The sequence below is a fragment of the Gasterosteus aculeatus genome, chromosome 17 (assembly GCF_964276395.1).
Source record: "Gasterosteus aculeatus chromosome 17, fGasAcu3.hap1.1, whole genome shotgun sequence".
NCBI classification, from domain to species: Eukaryota; Metazoa; Chordata; class Actinopteri; order Perciformes; family Gasterosteidae; genus Gasterosteus; species Gasterosteus aculeatus.
This window is the reverse complement of record NC_135705.1, coordinates 20,166,673-20,193,009: the sequence shown is the minus strand read 5'-3', so window position 1 is coordinate 20,193,009 and position 26,337 is coordinate 20,166,673. Positions and strand designations below refer to the sequence as shown.

The window sequence follows — 26,337 nt, the reverse complement described above, 5'->3', positions numbered from 1 at the left end:
ACCTCAATTCAATTTATTTGTATTGCAAATTGAAAACATGGTACCGTCACAATCAAATAGTTTCTCCCCGTGTGTGTGTGTGTGTGATGCTGTGAGTGAACTGCACCTCTGTGTTTGCTGAATGTTGACCTCTGCAGCTTCGTTCATGGCTTTAATCCACTCCTTCTGTTCCTCATGGCTATCTGCACTGAAGTAGTATGTCCTGGTCCCAGCGTGCTGTGCCTGCATGCAAAACACAAGAGGATCCTTCAACTCTGCATCCTCGGCCGGCTCCTTCTCCAACCTCACCTGCAGAGACAAAGCAGAGATACAACACGTGAGTAGCGGTCTTGCTATCACTGTTTTGTCAGCATCCCATCATCAAAAAACATCTGCTCATGAAATCAAGACGCATTCAATTGAAGATATTAAGATAATTCTGGTTTATTAATATTGGTAAACCACTTTATTTGGAGGACAGACTAAAAAAATCTTGTAGAACAAACATTTGAAAGTGACTTTTCAGATGTACTGAATTCATGCACAACTTCTGTGAAGTAAGTAATATCGATCAGAGTTCCAATAGAAAGTGTGTCTCTAACTTGTGATGCCTGCATTGGATGGTTTGACGGTGGGAGGACCAACTGGTGTTCTGTGCCGATTGTGACCTCCATTGGGGCTCATTTGTGATTCATGGCTTTGAACTGTAGACTGCAGGCGTTTTTGCCCTGACATTTTCTCATCGATACCACCGTGTTTCCATCAATATCATTGGTGATCACAATATTATTAATAAAATAAATATACAAAACCAGTGTCAAGGTAAACCAGAATTATCCTTTAAACATATCCATGCACAATTCCTGGTCATATATTGTTATAAAATAATTAGTTATGTCAGCGGTCCAAACAGCGTTGCTTAAATCCTGACGCTCCCAGGTCATTTCTCAGGTTTTAAGTTTGAAACGTGGGTTTACAAAAGGTGTTACTAGTTAACTAACCTCCCACACACCTCTGATCAGTAGAATGAACATGCAGGACCATGCATAAAACAGAAGGAAAGGAATTTGAACTGTATACCTACTGTACCTTTTAAAATAAAAGAAGATAACGATGGGCCGGCAGAGCTCAAAGCGGGTTGGGAGGAAGAGGAGACAATAAGCAGGATGACAGGGCACTGCTGGTTAGCATTTGTCAGGGCATTAACACGTATATACTCCAATGCATCCTCTCTGATTGGAAATAGGAAAGCTGGGTAGAAACTGAGCAACCTGGGCTTCCATAACACCTCCCGATGGCCCCCATGCCACGCGGCATTGATGCAGTAGATCAATAAAAGGTCAATCAAATCAAGCAAAAAAGCATTGACTGCATACTGTATAGTGTACAATAGGACATACTTTTTAGTAGAACAACATTTATGTTTACATTTTTTTATTCATTTTCATTCATTTTTTTAGGCTATTTAATATTATAATTTGGGCTTTTCCTTATAATATATTAATTTCCTTACGTGTAACGCAATGTAAATCTCACTAACAGAAGTATTTTTTTATGATATTGTAATTGATTGAGATGCACCTGTATGTCACAAGAGGGCAGCACAACACTGGCTTTGTCCTCCTCTACAAAAGACCTGAGATTCAAATGCAGTTTAAATATGAAAAAAAAGATATGCTGAGCTGCTAAAGGAAAACATTTTTCCTTGAAAGGCTTGTTATAGTCGCTGAATAAAAAATTACATGGTAAATAATTGTGTGTGTTGAAAATGGCATCAATCATATCCATTCATAATCATTCTCAGCCAAAGCTCGTATGCTACAGGATAATTTCCAACAAACAAGGCAAACTCCAATGACTTCATAATTTCTCTGCCTTTTCCTAATGAGATCAAATTCAATTTAATTTAATCTAATTTTAAAATAAAATAACCCGCCTAACAACACACTTATTATCACATTGTCATTTGTCCAGATGTTCATATAAAATCAAAAGAACAAAAGAACATAGTGACAATTGTTGAATAACATGTGTTTGAGTGTGTGTGTGTGTGTGTGTGTGTGTGTGTGTGTGTGTGTGTGTGTGTGTGTGTGTGTGTGTGTGCGTCAGCGGTGCTGTCACCATGTCGACAAGTTTGTTGTGTCTTCTTTGACTGCAGATAAACTGTGTCTGTGTAGGAGGAGCAGTGTGATGACAAATGGCAGCAAGAGGAAATGATGTCACGGAGTCACTTCCTTCCACGCTGGAGCAGTCCAAAGCCCCGCCCCCAGCCGTGATACAAGGTGATGCAATTGGTTGTATTGCAAGAGGGAGCCGTAACCTAGCAACAGAGGTGGGTCTATGGGAAGAATGTGTGTGTGTGTGTGTGTGTGTGTATGTTTGTGTGTGTGTGTGTGTGTGTGTGTGAAGCCCCCCCCCCTCCTTTGTCTTTCCTTTGTTCTTTTATTCAGGTGGTCAAGGATGAATGCAGGAGAGAGGAAAGGTAATATATATATATATATATATATATATATATATATATATATATATAGATATATATATATATAGATATATATATATATAGATATATATATTTATAGATATAGATATATAGAGATATATATATATATATATATATATATATATATATATATATATATATATATATATATATATATATATCTCTATATATCTATATCTATAAATATATATATCTATATATATATATATATATCTCTATATATCTATATCTATAAATATATATATCTATATATATATATATATCTCTATATATCTATATCTATAAATATATATATCTATATATATATATATCTATATATAGAGATATATATATATATATATATATATATATATATATATATATATATATATATATATATATATAAAAACATTTGATTATCTCAAACACTTCTGTGTTATTGTCTGCGATCATTTTTTTGGGAGGAGGGAGAGAGAAAAGATTAGATTAGATTAGAAATATAGTGAGAAAGAAAAAAACTGGAAATGGAGGAAACAATGGAGCAAGAGAGAGGAAGGGTAGTGTAGAAGGACAAACTTTAAAGAAAGGGCTGAAGGACAGAAGGACGTGTGTTCAATGTGCCTTGAAGAGTCATATCTCTCCTTTGGGAAGTGTACGGCCCTCGCTCTCTGTAGCTGACACATTGACAGGATTGAAAGAGTTGCATTCCCTGACAACCGAAGGGCAATTTGAACTAGTCAGGTACTGAAAGTGTACACACAAACGCACACAAACACACAAAGCGCTGTTTGTCATGCGCAACAAGATTCACACTATGATGTTGTTGGAGTACGTTGTTAATTGATCGCACAGTAAAGAATATAAACAGCATTAATATTCTGTGTGTCATTATTACATATTTTAATCCCACGTATTACATTCAACAGTAAAGGTCCAGTCAGAGAGAACACCACCGTACTGGACCACTTATGCAATGATTTAGTCCGATATGATGAAGTTCTATTAACTACTCAATAACGGGATGGAATGGGTTTGTTTGCTGTGGTGGCGGGCGTGGTTTGGCTCGGCTGCAGGGGGGGGACTCAGAAGGGAGTGGTTCAGGGAACGGTGCCGGGGGGGGGCGCAATTGGCCTCAGCTGAAATTAATCAGTGTTTGTATTCTGCCTGTTAAGTAGGAGAGATCCAGCGACAGCGAGAGGCTGGAGCTGGCTGTGTTTGGGTGGGAATCATTAAATAAAAACATTTATAATGGATCAGACTGCCTCATGCTCGTCATTCACCCCCCAGAGGACCAACCTGTTACACTTGCATAAAACATTTGTGCTACAAGTGGGAAGAGTTAACATTGGCTGAGTAGCATCATGTAATATGGTTTGCAAAGCATCAGTTATTGGTCGGCTAGAAACGCTGTGCCCTTTCCAATGGAAGCACTTTGTTAAAATTAAATACGTTTCAAATATTGATCAGTTATTGGTCCGGTTTCCACTGCAGGTACAGAATAGAACTAAACATACTAGTGCAACAACAACAACAACATACATGACTGCTGAGTGTTGTTGTGTGTGACGTATAATAATGTATTAGCTGTTATTGAAAAAGGTTGGATCAGAGTAGCTTGAATCAACCCAGAGAGTCTATTCAAATAAAATACTAAAACGCTAATATTAGTGTGGACTGGTGAAATTACACTGCATTTGAATGCTGGTTTATAACTTCAACTTGAACGTTATAAACGATTCTCTGAGCTTCCACCTATGCAGCTATTACACAGAGTAGTAATATATTGATGATTAACGTCATTTTGTGTTCACTTAGTAGGTTTACTCCGGTCCCTTTGCACCTGGAGTTCCCCAGTATTTGGAAGAGAATATGTTCTCTGCTTCCCAGATCACGACTATCGGTGGACTCGTAGGAAAGTAACTGATATGAACACAGGAACGGAGAAAAAGTAGCACAACAGCCCAAAAGAAACACTTGTCCTCTTACAGCAACCTGATATTTTTGTGGAACTGTTTGCCTTCAGCAAGGGTGAGACTACGCTCCATAGCACGTACACATACACACCCAAAGGTGTAACCCAATGACTCTGGCTGCTGAGTCACACAGACACACACAAAGCGCCTGATTAATAATTTACTCAATGAGGGGTCAGTGGCTACAAAGTAAAATATATATTTATGGTGACGCTCGACTCTGAAAGTTCCACCTCTGACCCTCAATTCTGATCCCAATACGGAAACAAATGATTTGTGATGAACAAAACATGTCCGCTGTGGAAAAAGCAGAGGTGAGAATCATTTATTATTGAAAAGCGATTATGTGATTTGTGTGCTTGGTGTTTATTTTTTCCATTACTCAGGGAAGGTTTGTCTGAAAGAAATGGTGCTGGAATCAGCCTCGGTTTCTTTGTCAGCTTTTAGCTTTCAGTCCATGTCTGCAAATGCACCGGAGTGTGCTCAGTTAGTAAGTCTTTTAATATGTATAAGGATAAAAATAGTATAATAAATAACAACCAGGGAACAGTGAACTACAAACCAACAAACATATTGTCAGGGTGTGGGAGAATGCTGTGTGTGTGTGTGTGTGTGTGTGTGTGTGTGTGTGTGTGTGTGTGTATGTGTGTGTGTTCCCGACCCCTTTTGAGATGAAAAACATAAAAGAGTGAACAAAGAAAATACAGTAAACAGTAATAATTTTCGATATCAACAGGATGAAGATGCAGCTTATTGTTTTGGTTATGCACCTTCAAAACCACTAAACACACACAATCACACACCCAGCATGCAACACTACTGATACCTCTGATATATCGTAACTTCTTTGTATTCATTCAAAATAATCTGTGTGTGAGTCTTTTTTCCAAGTAGGCCACTGACTGGTGGAAATGTGCGCTGCATTGAGGGGGCAACGCGCTCTGCATTCAGTGGGCTGGTCTCACAGTAACTTCCGGGTCACCGGTTCGCCCCTGTTCATGACCATATAACTCCAGAATTTACATTCCCATCAGTATTTCGGTAATTTAGCCTGTTCAAAAATGAGCAAAAATGACCCTGCCAACATGCTTAATTAATAGGGTGGATAATGCCGAGAGCCCTGCAGAATGGACCCTCTGACCGGGTCCCTGTCTTAGGCCTTGTGTGCTCCTCTGGTTCCCTTGATCTCCTGTCCTCATTTGTCTGTCATTCCCCTGTTGTTGTGTATCAGGTGCAGCGTTCTCGTCTGCCCGCCTCCCATGGCCACGCCCCTGATGGGGGCACAGCTGCCCACCATCCACGCAATTATCCTGCAGGCCGACACACCAGGGCTGGATTCGAATAGTCCTTTTTGCTTATCGTGTACCAACTGTGTGCCATTAAAAAAAAAATGTTTCGAAAAATGAAAAGTTTTCATGTTCACACTGTAGGTTTAGACACACAGCAGCAGGGTGGCTGCACAAGAATCAGGAGACAGCTTTGAAGGAGGCATGCTAGGACACGACCTCCTCTCTGACACCCTCAGGAGACGAAATGCACATTGGCTTCAACTGGCCAGCATACATGCCTCAACTAGCCGTCTCTGGGAAATACAGAAAGCTGAATTCTTCCCATGTTATCAAGGAATTCGATTGTACCCAAGAGTTTCCTCTTTAGACAGGTATTATTATTATTATGCAAGTTATTTGCATGCAGTATACATGTGTTATTTTTGCCACTATATTTCTTTTAAAGATTAACACTTTTCTGCTCATCTGGAATATTTCATCATCAACTGTAACCCTTTTACCCCCTGTGAGTTCGCTTCATTCATCCCAGTCGGTGTTTACATGCCATCCCATCCTATTTCCTACCTCCCTTTGTATTTGTCTCTAATACATTCAGTGTTACTATCGTAGTCTCAATCACTGCCATTATCATTTATATTAATGTTACACATGTTTCCAGTATTAACTTCAGTATTAGCACCTAGCTCTTTTGGCAAACTGTCAAAGCCACACTGAGCATATTTGCTTTGTCTATCTCCACTGCAGGTGTGTGTGTGTGTGTTTGTACACTCGGTAGGTACATGCACTGGACTTTGCACGGGAGCTTGTACTGGGCATTCAGAGAAAGAGAACCACAAAAAGGACTAAATGTTCTTAAAAGGGAATAAAACTGATACTGACAGACATTGAGGTCAGGAAGAGATTGAAAGGGATGGTTTCATTCTGGAGGGGGAAACAAGGCTAACTTATATAAACCTCTACTTGGCAGAAACTTTACTGCTGAAACTTCACAGATTAAAATCAAGCTAACCTACATTACATCCTCGCTGTGTCCTCTTTAGTCAGGTGGTATGCTGCAGTTTTTCAGGAACTGTTTGTCCCCAACTGTCAGAGCTGCGAATGTGATTCACAAGGATCTGAAGAAACGCAGCCTTGATCTTATTATCAGGAGCAACAATTATAGCATTAATATGATTTTGGTGGATTGCCTGCTACCACATAAACCTTGGAGAGAAATCCCACTGTTTCTTCAGACTACGAGGATGTTTTCATACAAATTCATTGCTTTATCAGTGCTGTCCATCTTGGATATCACAAATGAGATTCTACTGAATTGGTTTTCAATTGAAGACAAAAACCTTTAAAAGTGAAATTGTTGATTTAAGTAGCTGGTTGATAACTTCTTCCAAACAACTCAACCTTGTTGGAGTTCAGAAAAGCACAAATAATGACTAAATATTTGCTCCACACTAATAACTAACATGATGGACCTTAAAGGGTTTCCTTTAATTGAATGTAAGAGAACGTCTCTAGTAACTTGTTTGTAGGAAATTACCCCAATAAGCAACATCTTATACACAAAATCAACCTAAAAATAAAGCACAGGAATGAAAATTCCTAATTTATTATAGAAATACAACCATCAGTCCACCACTCTAATGGAACAGAGACTGGTGTTCCCATGGGGTTCTTCAAAGGTCATAAATTACATCATGTGACTTAAGCTTGTAGCAGGCCAGCTTCTATCAATCAACCAGAACCAAACCAACACCCTTACTAAGCCAAAAGGATGGAACTAGGAACAGGTTCAAACATCAGTAAATCCTCCTTCTTTTGCAATGAGTGTTAATAATGCGGATGTTTCAATGGTTGCAATGGTTCTTTAAGTAGGAAAACCCACTGCCTGTCAAAACCTCTGCATCAGAACACCGCCTACACTCGGAAAATAATGAGTTTCTGTTTTTATGAGCATTGGACGTCATATTATGTTCCCCAGCACAAGATGCATTCCCAGCATAAAATGCAAAAACACAGCACACTCTGTCCCTCCGTGAGGATGTCACTGACCTTAAAGGCAAACTTGCGGGTGATGTTATCCGAAGGCTCCACTCCTTTGATCTGGAAACTAAGCAACGGCAAACTTCCTAGCACCGTGTCCTCCTTCTCATCTGTGAGGAGACAATTGAACGTGTGAAAACATCCTAGAGAATAAAATTAGAAAACAGAATCCTTGAACGAATCCATGGCTCCATCTACTGTGCGAGAGAAACATCAATTACAGCATGAGCCAGTTCCTTCAGCCTGCAGGATAAAACAACAGTAAGACGCAGTGTTCAGGGTCCAAAAATGAGAGTGGAATCCAAGCTCTTCTCCTCCTAGCAACCTCTCTTCTCCCTCGGTGAATGCTTCCTAAAATAGATATCCATTATCAGAGGGTCGCTGGGATAAGCAGCGATAATGACACAACGGGATACAGCGGCCATCAATGAGAGGTCTGTAGAAGGAGAGGATCGGTTGTGAAAAGCAATACACTCCTCTCTCTGTCAGCTCCTACCTCTTACTTCCCGAATGTAGCCCCGCACCGACGTTGTCTCTACTGAATGTGAGTGTTTATATGTGGGTGTGTGAAAGAGAGAGAGAGAGAAAGAGAAAGAGAGGGAGGGAGAGAGACAGAGAGGTCTGGGGGAGGGGTAAGTGGTTGTGCAATCATACAATACCCTGATCCCTGCTCTATATGATTGGGTATGTTCTGTGTGTGTGTGTGTTTGGTAAGATAATGATCAGCCCATGTGACTCAGTATAGAAGGAATCTGGGCTCACAGCCAACTGTACCTGCTGCTTGTCTGCGCCCGTGACACAAACACATACAAGCATTCATAAAGGGACAGCAGGTAAATAGAAACACTGCCTCTCCTGTGCACGTCTACCACTCCAATTTGAATTATTTATTAATGTCTGTATTTATAGACTGAAACCATGAACATGCATTCAGTATGCCCTGTGATAGTGAGACAAAGTGACAAGAGGAGGGTAAAAGCAATTATTAATGATTTACACGATTGGAGTATTTTCAGAGGGTAAATGATGTAACTTGATCCATCCATTTTCCTTTGCTTATCCTGGGTCGGGTCGCAGTGGCAGCGGGCCCAGCAGGCTGACCTAGACTTCCCTCTCACCGCAAACATTTCCCAGCTCCTTCTGGGGAACGCAGAGCCATTCCCATGCCAATTGGGACATGTAGGCTGGATTCTAATAGTCCAAAAATGACCTCCTAACGTATTTTCCCTACCACTTTTCCTTGACCTCTGTGGAAAAAGTCACGGGGGCAAGGAAAGATGGTTAGGAGAATTCATGAGGAGTTCGATAATCCCTCCTGGATCTTCCCCGGGAAGAACTTCCAGCGGGAGGCGTCCAGCAGGCATCACATGCCCAAATCCCCTCAGCTTACTTCTTTCGACTTGAAGAAGTAGCGCCTCAACTCAAAGTTACGTCTTAATGTCCAAGCTCCTTACCCTATCTCTGAGGGTGAGCCCGGCCACCCTATGGAGGAAACTCATATCGGCTTGTATCCGCGGCCTTGTTCATTCGGTCACCACTCAGAGATTGTGACAATAGGTGAGAGTCGGAACGTAGACTGCCTGGTAAATTTTTTTCACCATTCAAGTCCTGTGCAGAGCCTGTTTTACTGCTGCAGCCGCGCCAATTTGCCTGTCGGTCCATCGTACCCTCACTCGTGAACAAGACCCTGAGGTAGGTAAACTACTTTCTTGCGGTGGCAATTTTGAAAAGGCATGTCAGCCAAAATGGCCCAACAATGACCAGGAGTTCCTTAAAGTAAAGGCCTCCTTCTTCAGGTTGGAGACTTCCTTCACCCCAGGTGTCCACCTTATGTTCGAAGATGGTGTTAGTTGTGGACAAACCTTGATCAACACAGTCGAACACCGAGACACCCTTTGGTTTCAGATTGGGCTGGCTGTTCCTCCAAATATTGCCAACGTGAGCATTGAAGTCTCTCAGGAGAAATATGGAGTCGGCAGGAGGTGCCCTTTCCAGGACCCCTCCCAGTGATTCTGAACTGCTGTTTGCTGGATAAACATAGACAACAGTCAGAACCTTACTCAAGGGGGCTCGTGAGTATCCCCACTCTCAACCGGCGCCTCTCACTTTAAGCCAACTCCAGAGTCAGTTCAGTGCCTGGAGCCCAACTATACAGTATGAAGGTGCCAGTGGTGAACATTAGGTTTGGAATAATGCAGCAGTATGTTTTGGATATTGGAATTAAAATCCGATCACACTTGGTGTTAGGTTGGATCAGAAGAGGGAAGGTTTCCCAAAAAAACAATCCGGTAGGTGGAAGACACAGAACATCTGGCTCGGTCTGCTAGTTGTGGTTGGAATATTCTCAGTGCCTGTGGTGGCATCAGCCTAAGAACATTAGGCCTCATTCACCAAAGAACACATTTGTGCTTAATCCCCATTTACACAGTTTTCACAAAGATTCTGGCATTCTCCAATGTTTTCTTATTTGGGATTCGTTCTTAGGTAGGAACAGAATTTACGCACACCCAAGAGCACTCTACACACAATTGAGAGCTGACTATAGAAGGATCTTTGGTTGGCCTCAGCAAATTGATAAAACCTCAGAATGGAAAATTCGAGCTTAGCTTAGGTCATGTTTAGAAGAATAGAGGATAAAAAATGTGGACCACATCGAGGGATGTTGTCAAATAGTGCAAACTGTATTCTTCATTTTGTGAAGATGACTAACATTGTATGAAGCGATAAAGTGGTGGAATGACGCAAATTGGCCGATCTCAACTCAACTGAGCCGGACGTTAGTCTGATGTGAGGCCTTCCCAAAAGCCTTCTGTAGAGTAGTTTATCCTTTCTCTGTCAACTTGAATTGAACTCTCATTTTGGGGTATGGAATCATTGGCCCAAAAAAAGAGAGTTTGGGGGTAACTTGGGATATTGAAAACGGCTGATGGTCGAATTAGATATGAGATGTGGTTGACCAGTTAGGTTCAAAAGTCTAACTATCAACCCTTACCTAATCAAGAGCTTTTGAACATGATCAAAAGAATGAGATCAAGGACACAAGCTGCCGGAAACAAGCTACTAAGTGGAGCTCATTTGTGTCGAAAGCGGCCTGCTGAGGTGTATTTTTACGTGGAGCTTGCATATCCTTATTTGGCAAAAATAGTTAACCTGGATAGAATATTTCCTACAGTTCTATGAAATATCTGTAATATAACATATTTACTAAAACGTCAACACTTTTGTTGTAACCAACACACTTGCTGTGCGTTTGGGAGGACCCAAAGATTAAGACATAACCTACACAACAAAATACCTGCCCCTCTCCTCCTCTGGGGCCCATTGTTTTGTCCCTTTGTCCCTCGCATAGCAATCGCGGTGGTAAATTGTCTTGTCACGAATTCCTGCCTCCGCCGCTCGGTCTCTCTAAGCCTACTTTTGCAAAACACAGCTGGGCCAGTGAGAGGCGGGGGAAGGCTGAAACAAAACAGACGTGATGAGAATAAAAAGAGTAGTAGTCGTTGCCTGGCTTTATTACTGCAATTCTCCACAAGGTTATTTAAGGCTGCAACTAGCTCTGAGGTAGCAGATAGGAGCAATAACAGATCACTGAGACATGAGCCCTACGGTTACTATAGGACAAGAAAAAGACCCCTGAAGTCATACTAAGACTCCAATATTACTGATATTTTTACAGGCACACCAATACACAAAAGCCGATTGGTTGAGATTCCATGTTGACCGCAAGACCCTCACTTAGCGGCGTGTAATTGCTTATCTCATCTTTTGTTACGGAGATGGCATTTAGCCACAGCAGGTTATTTATTAAGATTCTGTTAAAGTGTTTTCTGTTCAGAGACTGCAGCCAGCATTACCATGGTGATGTACTCCGCTGAAAGGAGAGCAACTGTCATGAAACCAGGCTGGAGCCCAAAGTTAGCTCAGTGACCCATCAATCTCCCTGATGAGTGTATGAACATTCACACATCTTCACACATGAACACTACACTATTCATACAAATACGTTTGACCCATCCTCCTACCCTATTTTTTAGATATTTTGTTTTTTTTGTCTGTATAATCTAAATAAAAGGGAAAATTGCAATGTAACTGGGATTGTGTTGCATGTATATGTGAAAGTAAGCCGTGGTAGTTGGCAGTTGACAAGCGGTTTAATAATAATTTAAAACCTCAGTGATCAGCAATTTTTTGCCATCCCCAGGTGATATATATGTACAGTCTCAACATGATGATAAATCTCTGTAATCTGAATTAATGGAAAAACACAACAAACATTTTATGACATAAAAAAATAGAAGCAGATACTTGAGCAAGATAAGCGAAGGAAACACGAACCTTTATAGTAGAAGAGACATCTGTCAGTGAGGACAAACCACCGCTTGTTCCACTGCTTTACTCCACTGCTGGCCTGTAGGAACACGTGTACGCTCATTATGACTCATTATGACTCATCATCATCTGTCAACACATGTCATAAACATCCAAAACCAACAACAAATGTGTCTCTACAGTTTCTGCCATCAAGCTTGGTAAAGTATGCACAGTTAAGGATTATTGGATTATTTATTGTCATCATGCAACACAGCAGCACAACTAAATGCAGTTTTAGCCCATATTAAATACAAGAAAAACAAAGCAGAAATGGTAGCAATTTTTTGTTATTTGTTATTTTTTTGCCTCATAACTTAAAGAGCAGCAACAATAACAATTATCTGGGTAGATAATATGGTGGAAATATATGAAAAACTAAATATCAACGAACCTTGTTCTTCTGGTCATGCTGATTTCAATTTTTTCCAGTCTAGTTAGATTAAAATGATTTTGCAGTTGCTAATCTGCAAATCTAAGTAGTTGTCATGTATTGACTTTGAAATGTTAACACAATAGAAAATAATTTTAGTAAAAAAAAATTTAGTTATTCATACACAAACATTGTTTATTGAGTAATAAAAAATATTAAAAAGGTAGAGACTCTCCAAACATGGCTTTTGTGGAGGAAACATCGGTTTATGGCCAGGGAAGCTCCTTATTTAAGAGTGGTGCTCCGGACCAATTGAGCTGAGAGTGAGAATGTATTGGATTACAAAACTAAAACCCTACTGGAGGAGTGTTGCTTTCATATGACATTAGAGAAAACCCGTTTTACCTGCTTGTGCAGCCATCCGTGCTTGGTGACCTCTGCTTTGGGATTCCTGCGCATGGAGTTGGAGCGCTTCCCAAACGTAGCTGCTGTTCTGGGAGTACGAGACGTCTGCAGGTCAGAAGAGATGGATAGAGATAGACGAGAAGGAGGAAGATTTGTTAGATGTTGGTTATGTATCTGGTGATGAAACCTAAATAATGCTTCGTCTTGGTGGGCACAGAGACTGTGACCTTTCACAAAGAGACGTGTGTTTTTCTGGTACAACATGTTCAGGATGATTTGTAGATAGTATCCAGATGATAGCATCAAATAGTATTCAAAGAAACAACATACTCACGTGATTTTACACTGGTTTCGAGTAAACACGTTCTAACAGTATCTACTAAATAACTGTGAGCAAACAACTCAACTTACACTGTCTGGGATATTAGGTTTGACAGAAAATCAACTATTTCATTTGATTTATAGATTTGGGGTCAACTTGTTTCACATGTTTTAAGAAAAGTTGGTGATTGTTTGGTTTTTTTATTTACAGATGTAGCCGATAGCATCAAATTAGGGAAATCAGTCACTACAAACTAGGGTTGCTGAGTGTAATTGACCATTTTGGATGGGTTCATTTCTGTGCGGTTGTGTTTGTGTGTGTGTTACCCGAGTGTAGGGTTGGGTTTCTGTGGACAGGTCTGAAACCATGTTGGCACTTTTGGAGTGGGTGATTCTCTCAGAAGGATTATTTACCTTCCCATTCATCTCCAAAGCACCGTGCCTGAAAAGAAAAAGGAAATGAGCTTGTATTTGTGCATCGGAGCCTCTTATTGTGATCTGATTAATTGACTAATCAGGTGGAAGGACGGATCTCTGCCTGCCTGACTGACATCTCTCAGTGGATGTCCGCTCACCATCTGAAAATCAACCTCGACAAGACTGAACGGATTCTCCTACACAGGACCTGACTCACTGAGAGCAAAACACTCGACTAGATCACGACTCTTTGCTGTCACAGAGAGCCTTCACATCTTCAGACTAAAGACACACCTCTTCAGACTCTACCTCCACTAAAACACTAGCAAAGTGTAGCACTTAAATTGTACTTATAATGGCTCTTATCTATAGCAAGTTTAATCAGCTTATTTAATGAAATCACACATTGTTGGTTCTTGTTCTTTTGAGTTTGTATCCTTGTGGTTGAAATGCACTTATTGTAAGTCGCTTTGGATAAAAGTGTCAGCTAAACGACATGTAATATAGTGTAAATATAATGTGTTTAGCACGCTGAATTTTTACAGTTCTTTGTCAGTTCTCTGCACAGGCAGTAGTTAAAGATGCATTCCCATTCACAGTCTCTTGTAAGTTGTGTTGTTCTGCATCATTTTTGTTGATAAGTAGCCAACTGAGAGGTAAAAATCTTTACATGCCGGCAGTCAGTAACTGCTGCTGCTCCACTCGTATTGCATTGAATTGTAAATGAATACGTCGTGCTAGATGTTGCAACTGCTCCCATAAAAAGTTAGTTTATAGCACACTTACTGGAGATTGGAGTGTATTGTTGTTTGCTCTTCCAGCTGGAACTTGCTCACTGCCGGTCCAGCTGGTCCACTCTGGTCATGTTGACTGGAAACCGATGGGGGCACAGAGGACATGGATCAACATCACAGTTCAAGCCATTCTTTATTAATGTGTTATTAAATGTGAAAGTTGTTATTACGCATCATAAAACTAGGAGTGTGTTTTACAGCTGCCCGGAAAATAATGAAATCGTACTGAGAATCAGGTGTCTGCATGCATTAGCTGTGTCCTTGCTGAATTTGCGTAACCATATTCAGGGTACTACACCAGGGCTTCAAACTCACATGTGCCTGTCTGCCTGTGTTTAAAACACTACAATGTCTTTTTATTTTTGTTGTTGTTTATGTGAGTACTTAATGACATTCATAAGCCTGACACTATAATTCTATGAATCCTATTTATAGCAGCACACATCCAGTAGGAGGTTCAAGCTGCTCTTAGACTCACAGCAGGCAGTACACACAGAATAAAAAAAGAAAACGCATCCAAGGCTCACGGTCTTGACCGGTCGAGACCACCTTGATTTGAGACTGTAGACAATACAATTAATATAGAATAAAGACGCACTGCTCTTTGAGGTCACATGCATGGAAAAAGTTAACACACTCATTGTAAATCTCTTCTATATGGCGCAGTTGATAGAACTGCAGTTATCAATGACCACCGCTGTTGTGTTTTTAAGTAGAAAAAGACGTGAGAACAAACTGCCCCTTGTGTTGTTTTACTCAGGTAACCCAGCCATATTGTTCCTCCTGGAGGTTGTTCCACCTCACCTGGAACCCCCCCTGATCCAGTACCTGCATGTACAGCTTCTTATAGACATCAATAAGCATCATGAACATCAATGACCATTATTTTAGACCCTTAACGCAGTTAACGATTATCAACCACCTTTCTCCTCCCCTAACCCGATAGGTGATGGCCGCGTGACGACCAACTCTAACAGTCGGTGTTGAGTACTCCCCTAACCCTAACCCTACTGGATGAAGTATTGGTGGTATGTTGAACAAATTATAAGGAGCTGGTATTAAAACACAGCAGGTGGGGAAAAGGCACAGACGCTCATGAGAAGGGAGTTAATGCTACTTCCTATATGGATACACCTAAAAATGACTCTTCCATAGACATCAACATCCGGTCAGACATGCGCTGTGGTGAGATAAAAGAGATTGATGTTGCAGAAATAAGAGTATTTGAACTAGAGATCAGACCACAACTGAGATTTAGCATTGGGACCAGTGACCTCCACTAACAAGAGGGAAGAAGTAGAGGTTGTCTAATAGTTGTATAGTAAAATCACAGACATCAATCTGCATTTTGATATTTTTATTTTAGATTCCTATTTTCTAGACCTCACAGATATGAATAGATTGTCTTTCATAAGAGCAGGAATCACAAATCTCTTCAACCGTGTCTCAATGCATTACGTTCTGTCTTATTACAACTTGACTCCCTTCAGTATAGTCCTGTCAACTCACTAAATGTATCATGTACAGAAGTACATGAAACACCACATGTAAATTATGTTAATTACTGATTTCCTCCCGAGCCTCATTTAAAAAAAGACATTTAATGTTTGGTCAGCATATGGAGTCTAGTATGGGACTTGGGTCACTGCGATCAATGCCTGAGCGAAATCCATCTTCTCAGGACGGCTGATTGGTGAGGAAACCCTGGAAAACGCTTGAGTGGACCTTCATTTTTTTTTTCAAGTTGAAGAATAAATGTTCTTCATTCTTATTTATTAGCATTATTGTACAAACGAATTGCAATCAGATGTCCTAAGTCCTAAGTGAGTGTTGCATTCAGAATGGACTCAGTAGATCAAACTGGCACAACATGACGTTACGTTCTAGTCCCACTGCCTGATCGACGGCCCACAGTAAGGAAAGGTTTTCACCAACAACACACCCCGCCAGACACACACACACATACACACTTACCAGTACACAGCATCCTAAAAATCAGTGTACACAAGTAACGCATATAAGCCTTACATACACAGCGGGGGTTTGGTTTCCCTGTGCTTCCTGCTGGCACTGCAATGCAGTCATCTCTGACCTCCAAGCTGCTGGCTGTCCACTCCTCCGTCAACCTCCCCTCCTCCCCTCTTCTTCCTCATCTTTCGCGAGCCCACTGTCACTCCCTCCCCTCTCCCACCACCTACCCGACTCTCCTGTCCACACGGAACTTCAACATCCTCCTTTGCGTCAGTCATGTACCAAAGTGCAGAAGACGGCTGGACGGATGAGAAATGAGACACGATAGAGAACGGGGAAACACACCGCTGTCCTCTTCTCTCTCCTACGGACTGCATGGCTTTCTCTTTCTCTCTCTGCTTGTTTCCCCACATGTCTCACCCTCCCTCTCCTCTCTCTCCCTTTATCCCCTTCTCTCGCAGGTACACACACACACACACACACATACGCTGGCTTAGAATTGCAACACTCAGCTTATTTACTATGACATTTACTGTCCGCCACTCTGTCTCTGTGTTTGTCATTCTGAGACATCTCTTATTCCTGTATGTATGCTTGTATGTTTGTATGTGTCCGGACTAATAGGAGAGACCCTGTGCTGAAGAAGAAAACATTCCACTCCTTTGGTGAACGGTGAATTAAAAAAGGAGCATCTAAGGACTGAGGATGGAGAGTGAAGGAGGGGCTCTAATAAATGAGGTAAAGGGAAAGGTGGGGGAAAGCGTTTCCGGGAGATAATAAATTTGGAAAAATAGTAGGAAAAACAAAAAGGAACAGTGAGAAAAGTTATAGATTCAAGTTTGAACCACATTGCTGTAAAAAAAAACGGAGTACTTCCATTTCCATTAAAAAAAGAGGTTTTCATTTTTTTCAGTTGACTGCACAGCTTTGATGCTATTAATTCCTTTTAGAAATATGGAGACTGTCCACGGCCTAGAAAGGAATAACTGACCTTTGGTGTTCAGGGTATTAGAGGATTTCAGTGATGTTAATGTTTATTTGATCGACTGGATGTTTTAAGGCGGATAGAAAAATGACTCTGCACCATCAGATAATGAAATGAAGTGCGACCCAAGGTATGAAGATTTTACCAAATCAAGATGATCTGCTATCTATCTGAGAGGTTGTTAAAAACGTTTTTTTTGGATTCAACTTTTTGTTCAATCCAAAATTTGCTTAAAGTAAGATGGAAGCCGGAACCTTCTGTTATCCAGCCTCTTTTTCACATTTAGAATGCTCATCACTAATTTAGCTTCTTCCCTAGAGTTTTTGTGTTTTCCATGGAGCAGGATTATATCTGGACCCTAATGGCCCTGCTGACACATACAGCTTTAAACATAACCTTAGTGTCTTTGTGCTCCCCCTCCCCACAGGTTTCTGTGGATGGTGCTTGTGGTCTGCAGTGGTCCTGCCAACCGCCTGGCTTACTAGTCTATATTTAGTAGTAATATTTCAATCATTTCTATCGTAGGAATAAAAGGTATTGTAGATATTTTATGCTGTCTATTCGGTACACATGACATCTCTTGCAGTCGGTCCATCCCAGGAGGGGATCCATCCTCTGCTGTTCTCACTAAGGTTTCTTCCCTATTTTCTCCCCATCAAAGGGTTTTTTACTTTTTGGGGGAGTTTTTCCTGATGATGTGGGGGGTTTCAGGACGGAGAATGTCGCTGTAAAGCCCTCTGACAATTTGCCATTTTGGGCTATACAAAATAAAATGAACTGAATCGGGGGCATCTGAATTTTGGGTGCAGGCAGGACTTTTATTAATCTGGTGGCTTCTGTTCTGTGACACAATCGTTCCTGGATGGAAACACCTAAATGGTGTGTTTACTGCAGGTCACAGGCCATCTTAGTGGACCTCTCCTGGGACAGGCTGCATTGGGTCAAAGTGTGCTGTTTTTACCAAACGAAAAGGGCGACGAGGTTACGTACACATAGCAAGCGAGTGTCAACACTAAGGTTCCAGTCTGTGGTGGTTTGGAGTGATGTAACACACTTTTTTAAGGAAGGGAGGTGGTGTTTATTAAGGATGACATACTTTTAAAAGGTATGGAACATTTTAAAATAGTAAATTAACTTATAGTTGTATTGTGCTTTTCTAGCGTTCCAACCAGGGCTACCGTGTCAATAGAGGAGACTGGAGTGCACTTCTTCCACTGGCCCACACTGGCTACTAGAAGAAGCTCTCATCAAAGGAGCCAGGATGGATATCCTGGATGGCACAAGACCAGGTCCGAGCAGCACGCTGTGCACCTCTGAAACTACCAGCCCCAGAAAATCAGCGGAGATAGCTGCTCCTTGACTGACGGAAAGAACTACAGAGCCTTCTCCTCTTGGTTCATTTGGCCGAGCAGGAGTATCTCGAGCACTTGGTGAGAGTCTGACAAAGGAGGAGCAGAGCAAAACTTCTGACTCAACTAATCTTGCACAAACCTGTTGTATCCTAACATCACCAATTTTGTTCCCGGAACCGAGCCAGAACCAACAAAAGTAAACCGCATGCCAAATCACTAGCCGAGACAAAGCAGAAGGCGCTGATAGAAGTATAATTTCTCTCAGACAAACCTGGGCAAACCCACAGAAAAACAACATCCAAGCATACCAATCATAATTTGGCCTTACCTCGCCCCTACCTGTACAAAATAAATATTTTGTTGCATTAATCAGAGATGAATGTGTTCAGGTTGACAGACTCAGTAATTACTTACTTACATAATCAGTACAGTTCTCGACTTGTGTGATCCGAACTTTTCCGACAACTACAAATCAATGAAGATGGCATTGCTTTATCAACATGGAGAAATGTGATGAGTGATATTCAAGGTTGATTTTTTAAATGTGTGATTTACTCTTCCCCTCAGCAGCTAGTTACAAACACACGTGCATCAGCACATACACACCGAAGTGTGTGTCCCTGGTCAGGCCCTGAGCACAACGAGAGCGGGAACTAAATCCTCCATGTTTTCTGCTCCCTCCTTCTCCTCCTCAGATTTTCAAACAAAGAGCAGCGGTTTACCTTCTTTCAACATCCCATCTTCCACTTTCCTTTCTTCTCTGCTGCTTTCTCCACTGCAGTCGTTTACAACATGTTTGGCTTGGTAGGAAGGGGCCCTTCTGCAGAAAGTCCCACTGGTCTGGAGAAAATAAGAGAGAGAAAAATAGAGCTTCATTCTGCATGTGAGCAGGGAACTGAAAAAAAAGAGAAATTGGAAACCTCCAAGGCCCCAGTAACAATCACCCCCTCCCTTCCTAGTCCTCACTGCTACCTCCATCTCCTTCGCTGGTTCCCTGCCTCCTTTCCTCTCCCTCACCCCCAATAATTTATTTACCCAATTCACCTTTATCCTTTTTATTACAACTACTTTATTATTGTACTTAATTTTTTTCTAATGCATTGTTATCTTCATGTGCAGCATTTAGCATAAAAAGTTTATATTTTCCAACAAACTGAATCTTGTCAATGATTGGGAATGGACGACGTTCTACTTAAGATCAACATTTGATAGGACTATTGCCCACTATGCTTACAGTATTTACTTCCTCCCCACAATCAGAGATTCATAAATTAATACATTCAATCTACTCTATAATTATACTTAACCCCTTCCCGTTCCCAACTCCTTAACGGCATGCTTTATTATCTTCTTTATGAGTCACATACCAATTCAAATTACTCCAATGTACTAACTGGTGTTAGTATCAGACGCTAAGAACAATGGACTTGCTATAAGAGACAGAAAAAGAGTCTTTCACGCAGAGTTTGTGTCCCTTTTTAGTCAGGCTAATCTTGCAACGCACTTTTCCTAAACTCAATTTAGTGGTTTTGTTGCCTAAACATAACTTTCTGTTCCAATGTGGCTGAATTAAAACAATTATGCAAAGAAGAGTGGGACAGTATTGCTCCACAGCAATGTGAAATTCCCATTGCCGTTTATTGCAAATGATTTACGCGGTTGTTGCCCCAAAGGGGGATACAACTGCCTTAATGGGTGAGGGGGCAATTGCTTTTTCACATAAGGCCAGGTAAGTTTGAATAGAGTTTTCCCCCCCATAATAAATTAAACCATCAAAATGCATTTAAACTCTCTGGTTCTTTTTTCAATATTGACATTTTTTTGATTATATAAAAAATCCAATGTGACAAATGCAAAAAAAAACAGATTCCAGGAATGGGGCAATTATTTTTCAAGCATTGCATGTGCTTCCTTGCCTCACTTCCCGTCCTTCCCTAATATGATTCAAAGTGAACACTTTTAATTGTGTGCCTCTTTCCTGATTGTATCCAACCGTGTGTGATCACCTGCACCTTCGCTGTGTATTTAACCCGTGGGTGTTTCATGTCTCATTGTTGGTTCGTCCATTGTGTGAATTGAGGTGTTGTGCGGTGCTATTTTGTGGAAAGCTCTGCCCTGTTTGGTTTTGTTAGTTGTGTTTCTTTTTGATATATGACCATCCCTCGCTCCTGACCTCTCTGCGTTTGTGTCCTCCACCGCACGCCCTGTTACGCAGCGTCTTCATCAGAGCTGGCCTTGTGTGGCCTCCCTCTGTCTGTGTGGGTGCATCACACACAAACACCAAATGTGTGTCGGTGCCAGGGGTCGATTAGCACTGACTGAGCTGCGTTGATCAATCAACATGCCCCTCTCAGTTGATGCCCCGCCCCACTACGCCACGTCAGGGTCAAAAGTCTGAATGTGAGAAAAAAAACGATCCGAATGTGAACTTGAAAATATAAGATTTGAATCTGAAAACATAAAATCTGCAACCTGAAAAAACAATACAGCGAACATAAAAACAGAACATAAAGATCGAAAAAAAAATGTATTCAAAAAAATTATAAAACTGAGTCAAAATTTTTTTCAACCCAAAAATACTTTTCATTTATTTTTATTTTGAATAGATTATTTTCATTTTTCAAAAATTTCAAGTTTGAAAAATCTTTTCTCATAATTTTGGCTTTCTATCCCTTTTCTTTCGTGTGGAAATGTGGCTTCTACAGTTCTGGGAACGCACATCTCCAGCCAATCCAAAGACAAGGTTTATAACCAATTAGATGAGATATCATCGCAACTGGCTCTGCCCCCTTACTGTCAAAAAGAAAAGCTGTGAACGAGCGAGTAGAAAACGCCAGCAAGGAGATTCAAGTTTTGTGATATAAAAGGTTTTATAAATGTGAAAAGAAGGAAGATGGATGGTTAGTGAAGGAGGGTTAGTGAAGGATGGTTAGTGAAGGAGGTTTAGGGAATGAGGGTTAGTGAGGGATGGTATGTGGGCCCTATGGAACGGAAAACATACAAATGTGTAAAAAGGTTTCACTGTGCTCTGGCTCGCTTGTTCTATGATACACACAATGGGAGACACACACACACCCCATTATTAGGATTATCATTATTAATTGAAGGGTGGGGGTGCAATGCCCACCTAGTGAGAGACTTTAAAAGGGATTAAGAACCAAAATCTGTCTTAATACTTTGATCTGTGTGCATGTACAGCAAACACAGACACCAAGGTCCATAAGCAAACTATATCAGGATATTTCTCCTATTGTTAACGCACACACACACACTGCATGCATGTCCACATGCTGATGTCAGAGTGAGGTTGAAGCATCAAAGCCGTCTCATCCTGCTTTTCTCCTGATGAGCTCTACTGGGGGGATTGAGGTGGAATTGGCTGGGATTAGTTCAACACTGCCATGTGGCATTCAGCCTTAGCACCTTGTTAAGTGGCATGCAGACACACCACATGGATGTTCCTGTACCTGCAGTACCAGTCAACAGTTAGGACTCTCCTTCTCCTTCAGCTGAAGGGAAAGGTATGTTTTGACATTTGTCTGGTACTACTTTTTTTGGGAGCAAGTTGACGTATGGATGATTGTCTGAGTGACAACCGTTAATTGGTCTTTGTCCAATATATGTACTGTATATTGTGTATAGAATACAGTCCCTACTCTGAAGCACGTGATGTCCTCGTCTTTTTTTTCCGTATGACAAAATATAAATCAAGACAATATAAATCTTGCAGTGGGTTCATCAATCTGGTCCAGAATTTGGTTGCCACATGGACGCAAAGTGACAAAAATGCATGCGATCATCTCAGGTGGTGGTGGCTTGTCCCCCCCGGTGGCTGCTTAAGACCTTGTGTGTGTTCACGCTGTGCTCGTGCTCATGATGGAGTCTTGTGTGTCCTACAGAGTGATGCCGAAAAGAGGCTTCCAGCTCACATGCCAATGTGAAAGCAGTCTGAAGGGGGGTTGACGCACCGAACACATAATTTATTCCAGTCCGGACCGATGCTTTGTGTTCATATTAGAATATATTTCGCTCCCAGTGGAAAGGTTCAGACACACTACAGTAACCTTGAGACCTTATTAAATCCCTCAAGCTCAACAGCGAGCCAAGCACAATACACGCGCATGTCACTTACCAGCCTCATGTACAAATGCTGTCACGTCCCTGTTGTCGTCTTTGTATTCCAAGGTCTGCGTACTGACCAATGTGAGACAGGACTGTGCTCTAACACAATATCAGGACTCAGTCAGAGCAGTGCTAAATGTCGCTATCATCCAACAATGGATCCTCCAGGAAGGAGAGCGCAGCGAGCAGCTGGTTGGATGGAGGGAGGGAGGGAGCCTACGGAGCATGCTTGGAACAAAATCCCTGGGTATTAGAACATCACATGACCACCCATCCACCAGCAGTCGGCCAGCGAGAGGAGGAGATGAAAGAGGCAGAGGACAAGAATCAGTTGGTGGAGGGGGGGCGACGTCACCGTGCCGCTAAAGTCCTCCTTTTCATGGCAGTGACAGAGACAGAGGAGGCATGAGCCAATAAGGCTTGAGGAACCCCTCCCTGGGCAGAAAGGCAACATGGGCAAACCAGAAAAGCCCAGAAAGATCCGGCCGCAGAAAATAAGAGATTAGCTGCATTGATTTACATAAATACGGAAAATGAGCATAAAATAGGAGGAAAATCTCATGACGCTACCATCCTGTATTTACATGTATCATAATAACTTTTGATTAGATTTCATTATTGCAAATATTGTTATATAAATATCACCCTGTTAATAGATGGGGTAATGGAAACACAGCTCCGTTAAATGCAATTCAACCGAGCCACAAACAACATCCTCCAGAATATTATATCCTTCATTAAATTGCAGGACCGTCTGTTAGACTGTTTAAAAACGTTTAATGTTTAATGTACATAATAACCTCAGTAAAGCAATGTTCACTGGTAGCCCATGTCTGCCCTCTAGTGGCTCAAAAGGAGTGCACACTTAAAACAAATAGGGGGCTTTTTAATAGCAGTATTCCCTTTAAACAATAGCAGTTCAAATATTTACTTAATTACATGTTGAATCGAAAACAAATTTAATCAAATATAATACTAAAGCTATTTGCTACTTCCAGGGCATATGCGTTTTCACATTTGCATATCTGTTTTCTTTTTTTTTAATCATGTTTCTTTCATCAGGAGGCGACATGAAGTTATCTATCAATAATCTATTTCAGGTAGCAGGTTTCGCTGTTGGAAGATTGAAGCGCAAAACACAGCTGACATCAAGGCCTGACAATGTGATGTCATGAGAAGGTTGCTCATCAATGGGAGGTACAGCCCCTCCCAGCGGTTGCAGCAGGGACTACAAGCCAACAGGGCATCGGGGGAAGAAATCTCCAATTCCCATAGTCAGCAGCTGGCTGGAAAAGACCTTTTGACATTGCGCTCTGTTTTACTTTCAATGCAAAAAGCTCTCTCCATCTTCAACTATCAGCAGCACCTTTCCCACTGAATAGTGAAGTCCATTCTATGCATGCAGGGCAACGTTTTGCTGTCGGGAGTGAAGGAGGGTCACTCTACAAGGAGTGTCTCAACATCTTGGGCAGCCCTGAGAGGTGTACCTGTGGAGGAAACATGTGCTGCGGCCACATGGACATCGGCGAGCACATTCACAAGGTACCACTGTTTTAACGTAGTGACCCCAATGAGTGGGCTTCTTCAGCCAAGCTCCTCTGTGTGAGCTGTACGGGGAAGGCACTAAGGATCCCTTGTGACCCTGTTGGTATAAGTCGTCCAGTGTGAAGCACTGCCTGTGGGGGTCAGTAAGGATGCAATAAAACAAAAGTCACGCCAGCCTCACTGGCTATTTGCACAAACGTTTTGTCTTTTCAGTCACTGTGAAATGAAAAGCTCCTCCAACTTGCGCCTGGTCTCCTATTCACGGTCACACCCACTGCACAGACATCCACAGCCCCTCTCAGTGGTCTGTGTACACAATAAGGGTCTTCGTGTATAAGGGCCTTTGTCTTGGCTATTCATTAAACCCATAGATTTGCAGCATTTGTTCCAATCAGCCATTAGCACTGACATTGAAAGGCTTGACTGTTCTTAGATAAGTTGAATCTGGTCCTTTTGCTTGAGAATGTTGTTGTAACTGGCATTTATCACATCTCATTTATTCTTTTTTTATGATGATAATACATGTGGGGGAAGTGGGGTTTGAATTGTATGATGTCATCCGTGGCCTCTGTACCAGCAGCTGGGTCGATGTCCAAACATTTGCTGGGTTGTATGTGTGTAAGTCTGCCCCCCCCCCGTTGGGTTCTATGTTAATACTCTTTAGTACGTCTTCCCTTCTCAGTGTGGACACAGAAACACTGCTGGCTCCAGCAGCAATGAACATGTCAGTGAACACCAATGGTGTACGACGGTCTTGCTGGGAACTCAGTGGGTTGGAGCCTTTCTTTAAACTTGGTTCTGTCACGTCTGCAAGCGTCACAGTTCTCCATCAGTCGTGTCCAGTCTTTGCCACCAACTCACCTGAGAGAGGCAGGTTGGGGAAGAAGGCTCTTCTTTTTAATGTGTGGAGTGTTGTCTTTATCCTGATGCGTTTCTTTTTCTTGTACCTGGCAGACTTGCCATCACAGTGTCCACATACAGGTCCACCTCTTCTTCCTGGCCTGGCACGTGTGAGATGCCGTAAGAACTTCATGAGCCGCATACGTAGACGCTGCAGTACCAGACGTCTCTGTCTCTGCGTGGGAGTCCTTTGCAACTAAAATCTTTCAGAGGCCAATGTTACGGCTAAAGCTTCCTTTGCAATTTTAGGGTACGGCTGCTCGGTGTCGCTCAGGGCTCCGGAGGCATCAGGAATCAGGAATCAGGAAACATAGGCCACTGGCCACTGGCTTCCAGCCCGTTTAATCTCGTCGCTGGAGAAGAGCAGCATCCATGCCCTATGAAGATGGATTGAACGAGTGCTTCAGCATTTGGGTCTTAACAGACAAGACCCGGCAGTGTAGTGAGCTCAGCCTTAATCTCTTCAAAGGCCAGCTGCTGCTGTGGACCCCGGGCCCACATACCAAGAAGCAAGTGAAAGGAACAAGATGAGCTGTTACCTCCACCTCAACGCTAAATGGACTTGTACTTGCATATTAGATGACTCTTTCTTACACTGATGGCTTGGGCTGCATTGCAAATTACCACCGGCCCGTCAGGACTAACGGATATATTCACCATCAGTGTTTAAACAAAGCCTTTGGGGAGCAATTTGGCGTTATATCTCTTAATCCCAACAGCCAACACACGAATGCATTCATTCATCTGGTCCTTTTTACAAAAAAGGTACATAAAATGTGTTTTCAGTATCCAATGCAAAATACTCAGTTATTGTGGACCTGCAGTAAGTAAGTTAATCCAGCAGAGAGCACCAGAACCTCTAAGACGGTTACATCACAGAGAACACCGCGACCGGAGCTTGATGATTCCTCGGGATGAAACCAGTTACGCGCAGAGAAACGTTCTTCTCAGTTCAGGTTTCACCTGGTGTGAGAACAAGACAATGTTGTTTCTGCTTCTTAGAAAAAAAGTCTCGCCCTCCTGAACC

General features: G+C 41.8%; 1 protein-coding gene across 16 annotated transcripts in view; it reads right to left on the bottom strand.

Moving 5' to 3' along the window:
- Window positions 1-23,172, bottom strand: part of plekha6 (pleckstrin homology domain containing, family A member 6) — a 39,604-nt gene extending 16,432 nt beyond the window's left edge. For 9 of the 16 annotated variants that reach the window (XR_013453158.1, XM_040202836.2, XM_078091686.1 and 6 more), the window contains exons 1-7: window positions 16,634-16,828; window positions 14,428-14,511; window positions 13,552-13,666; window positions 12,904-13,008; window positions 12,093-12,165; window positions 7,767-7,867; window positions 107-288 (exon numbers count right to left, since the gene is read on the bottom strand). Coding sequence is in view for 15 of the 16 variants with exons in the window: in XM_040202836.2 (XP_040058770.2) it covers window positions 107-288; window positions 7,767-7,867; window positions 12,093-12,165; window positions 12,904-13,008; window positions 13,552-13,666; window positions 14,428-14,511; window positions 16,634-16,665 (692 nt within the window). In the remaining variant the exon portion in view is untranslated. Of the gene's footprint in view, window positions 1-106; window positions 289-7,766; window positions 7,868-7,978; window positions 8,265-12,092; window positions 12,166-12,903; window positions 13,009-13,551; window positions 13,667-14,427; window positions 14,512-16,633; window positions 16,841-19,465; window positions 19,584-22,875 lie in introns of those variants that run through there. The other 7 variants (XM_078091682.1, XM_078091691.1, XM_078091688.1 and 4 more) reach the window with 5 other exon arrangements.
- Window positions 23,173-26,337: the final 3,165 nt, after the last annotated feature.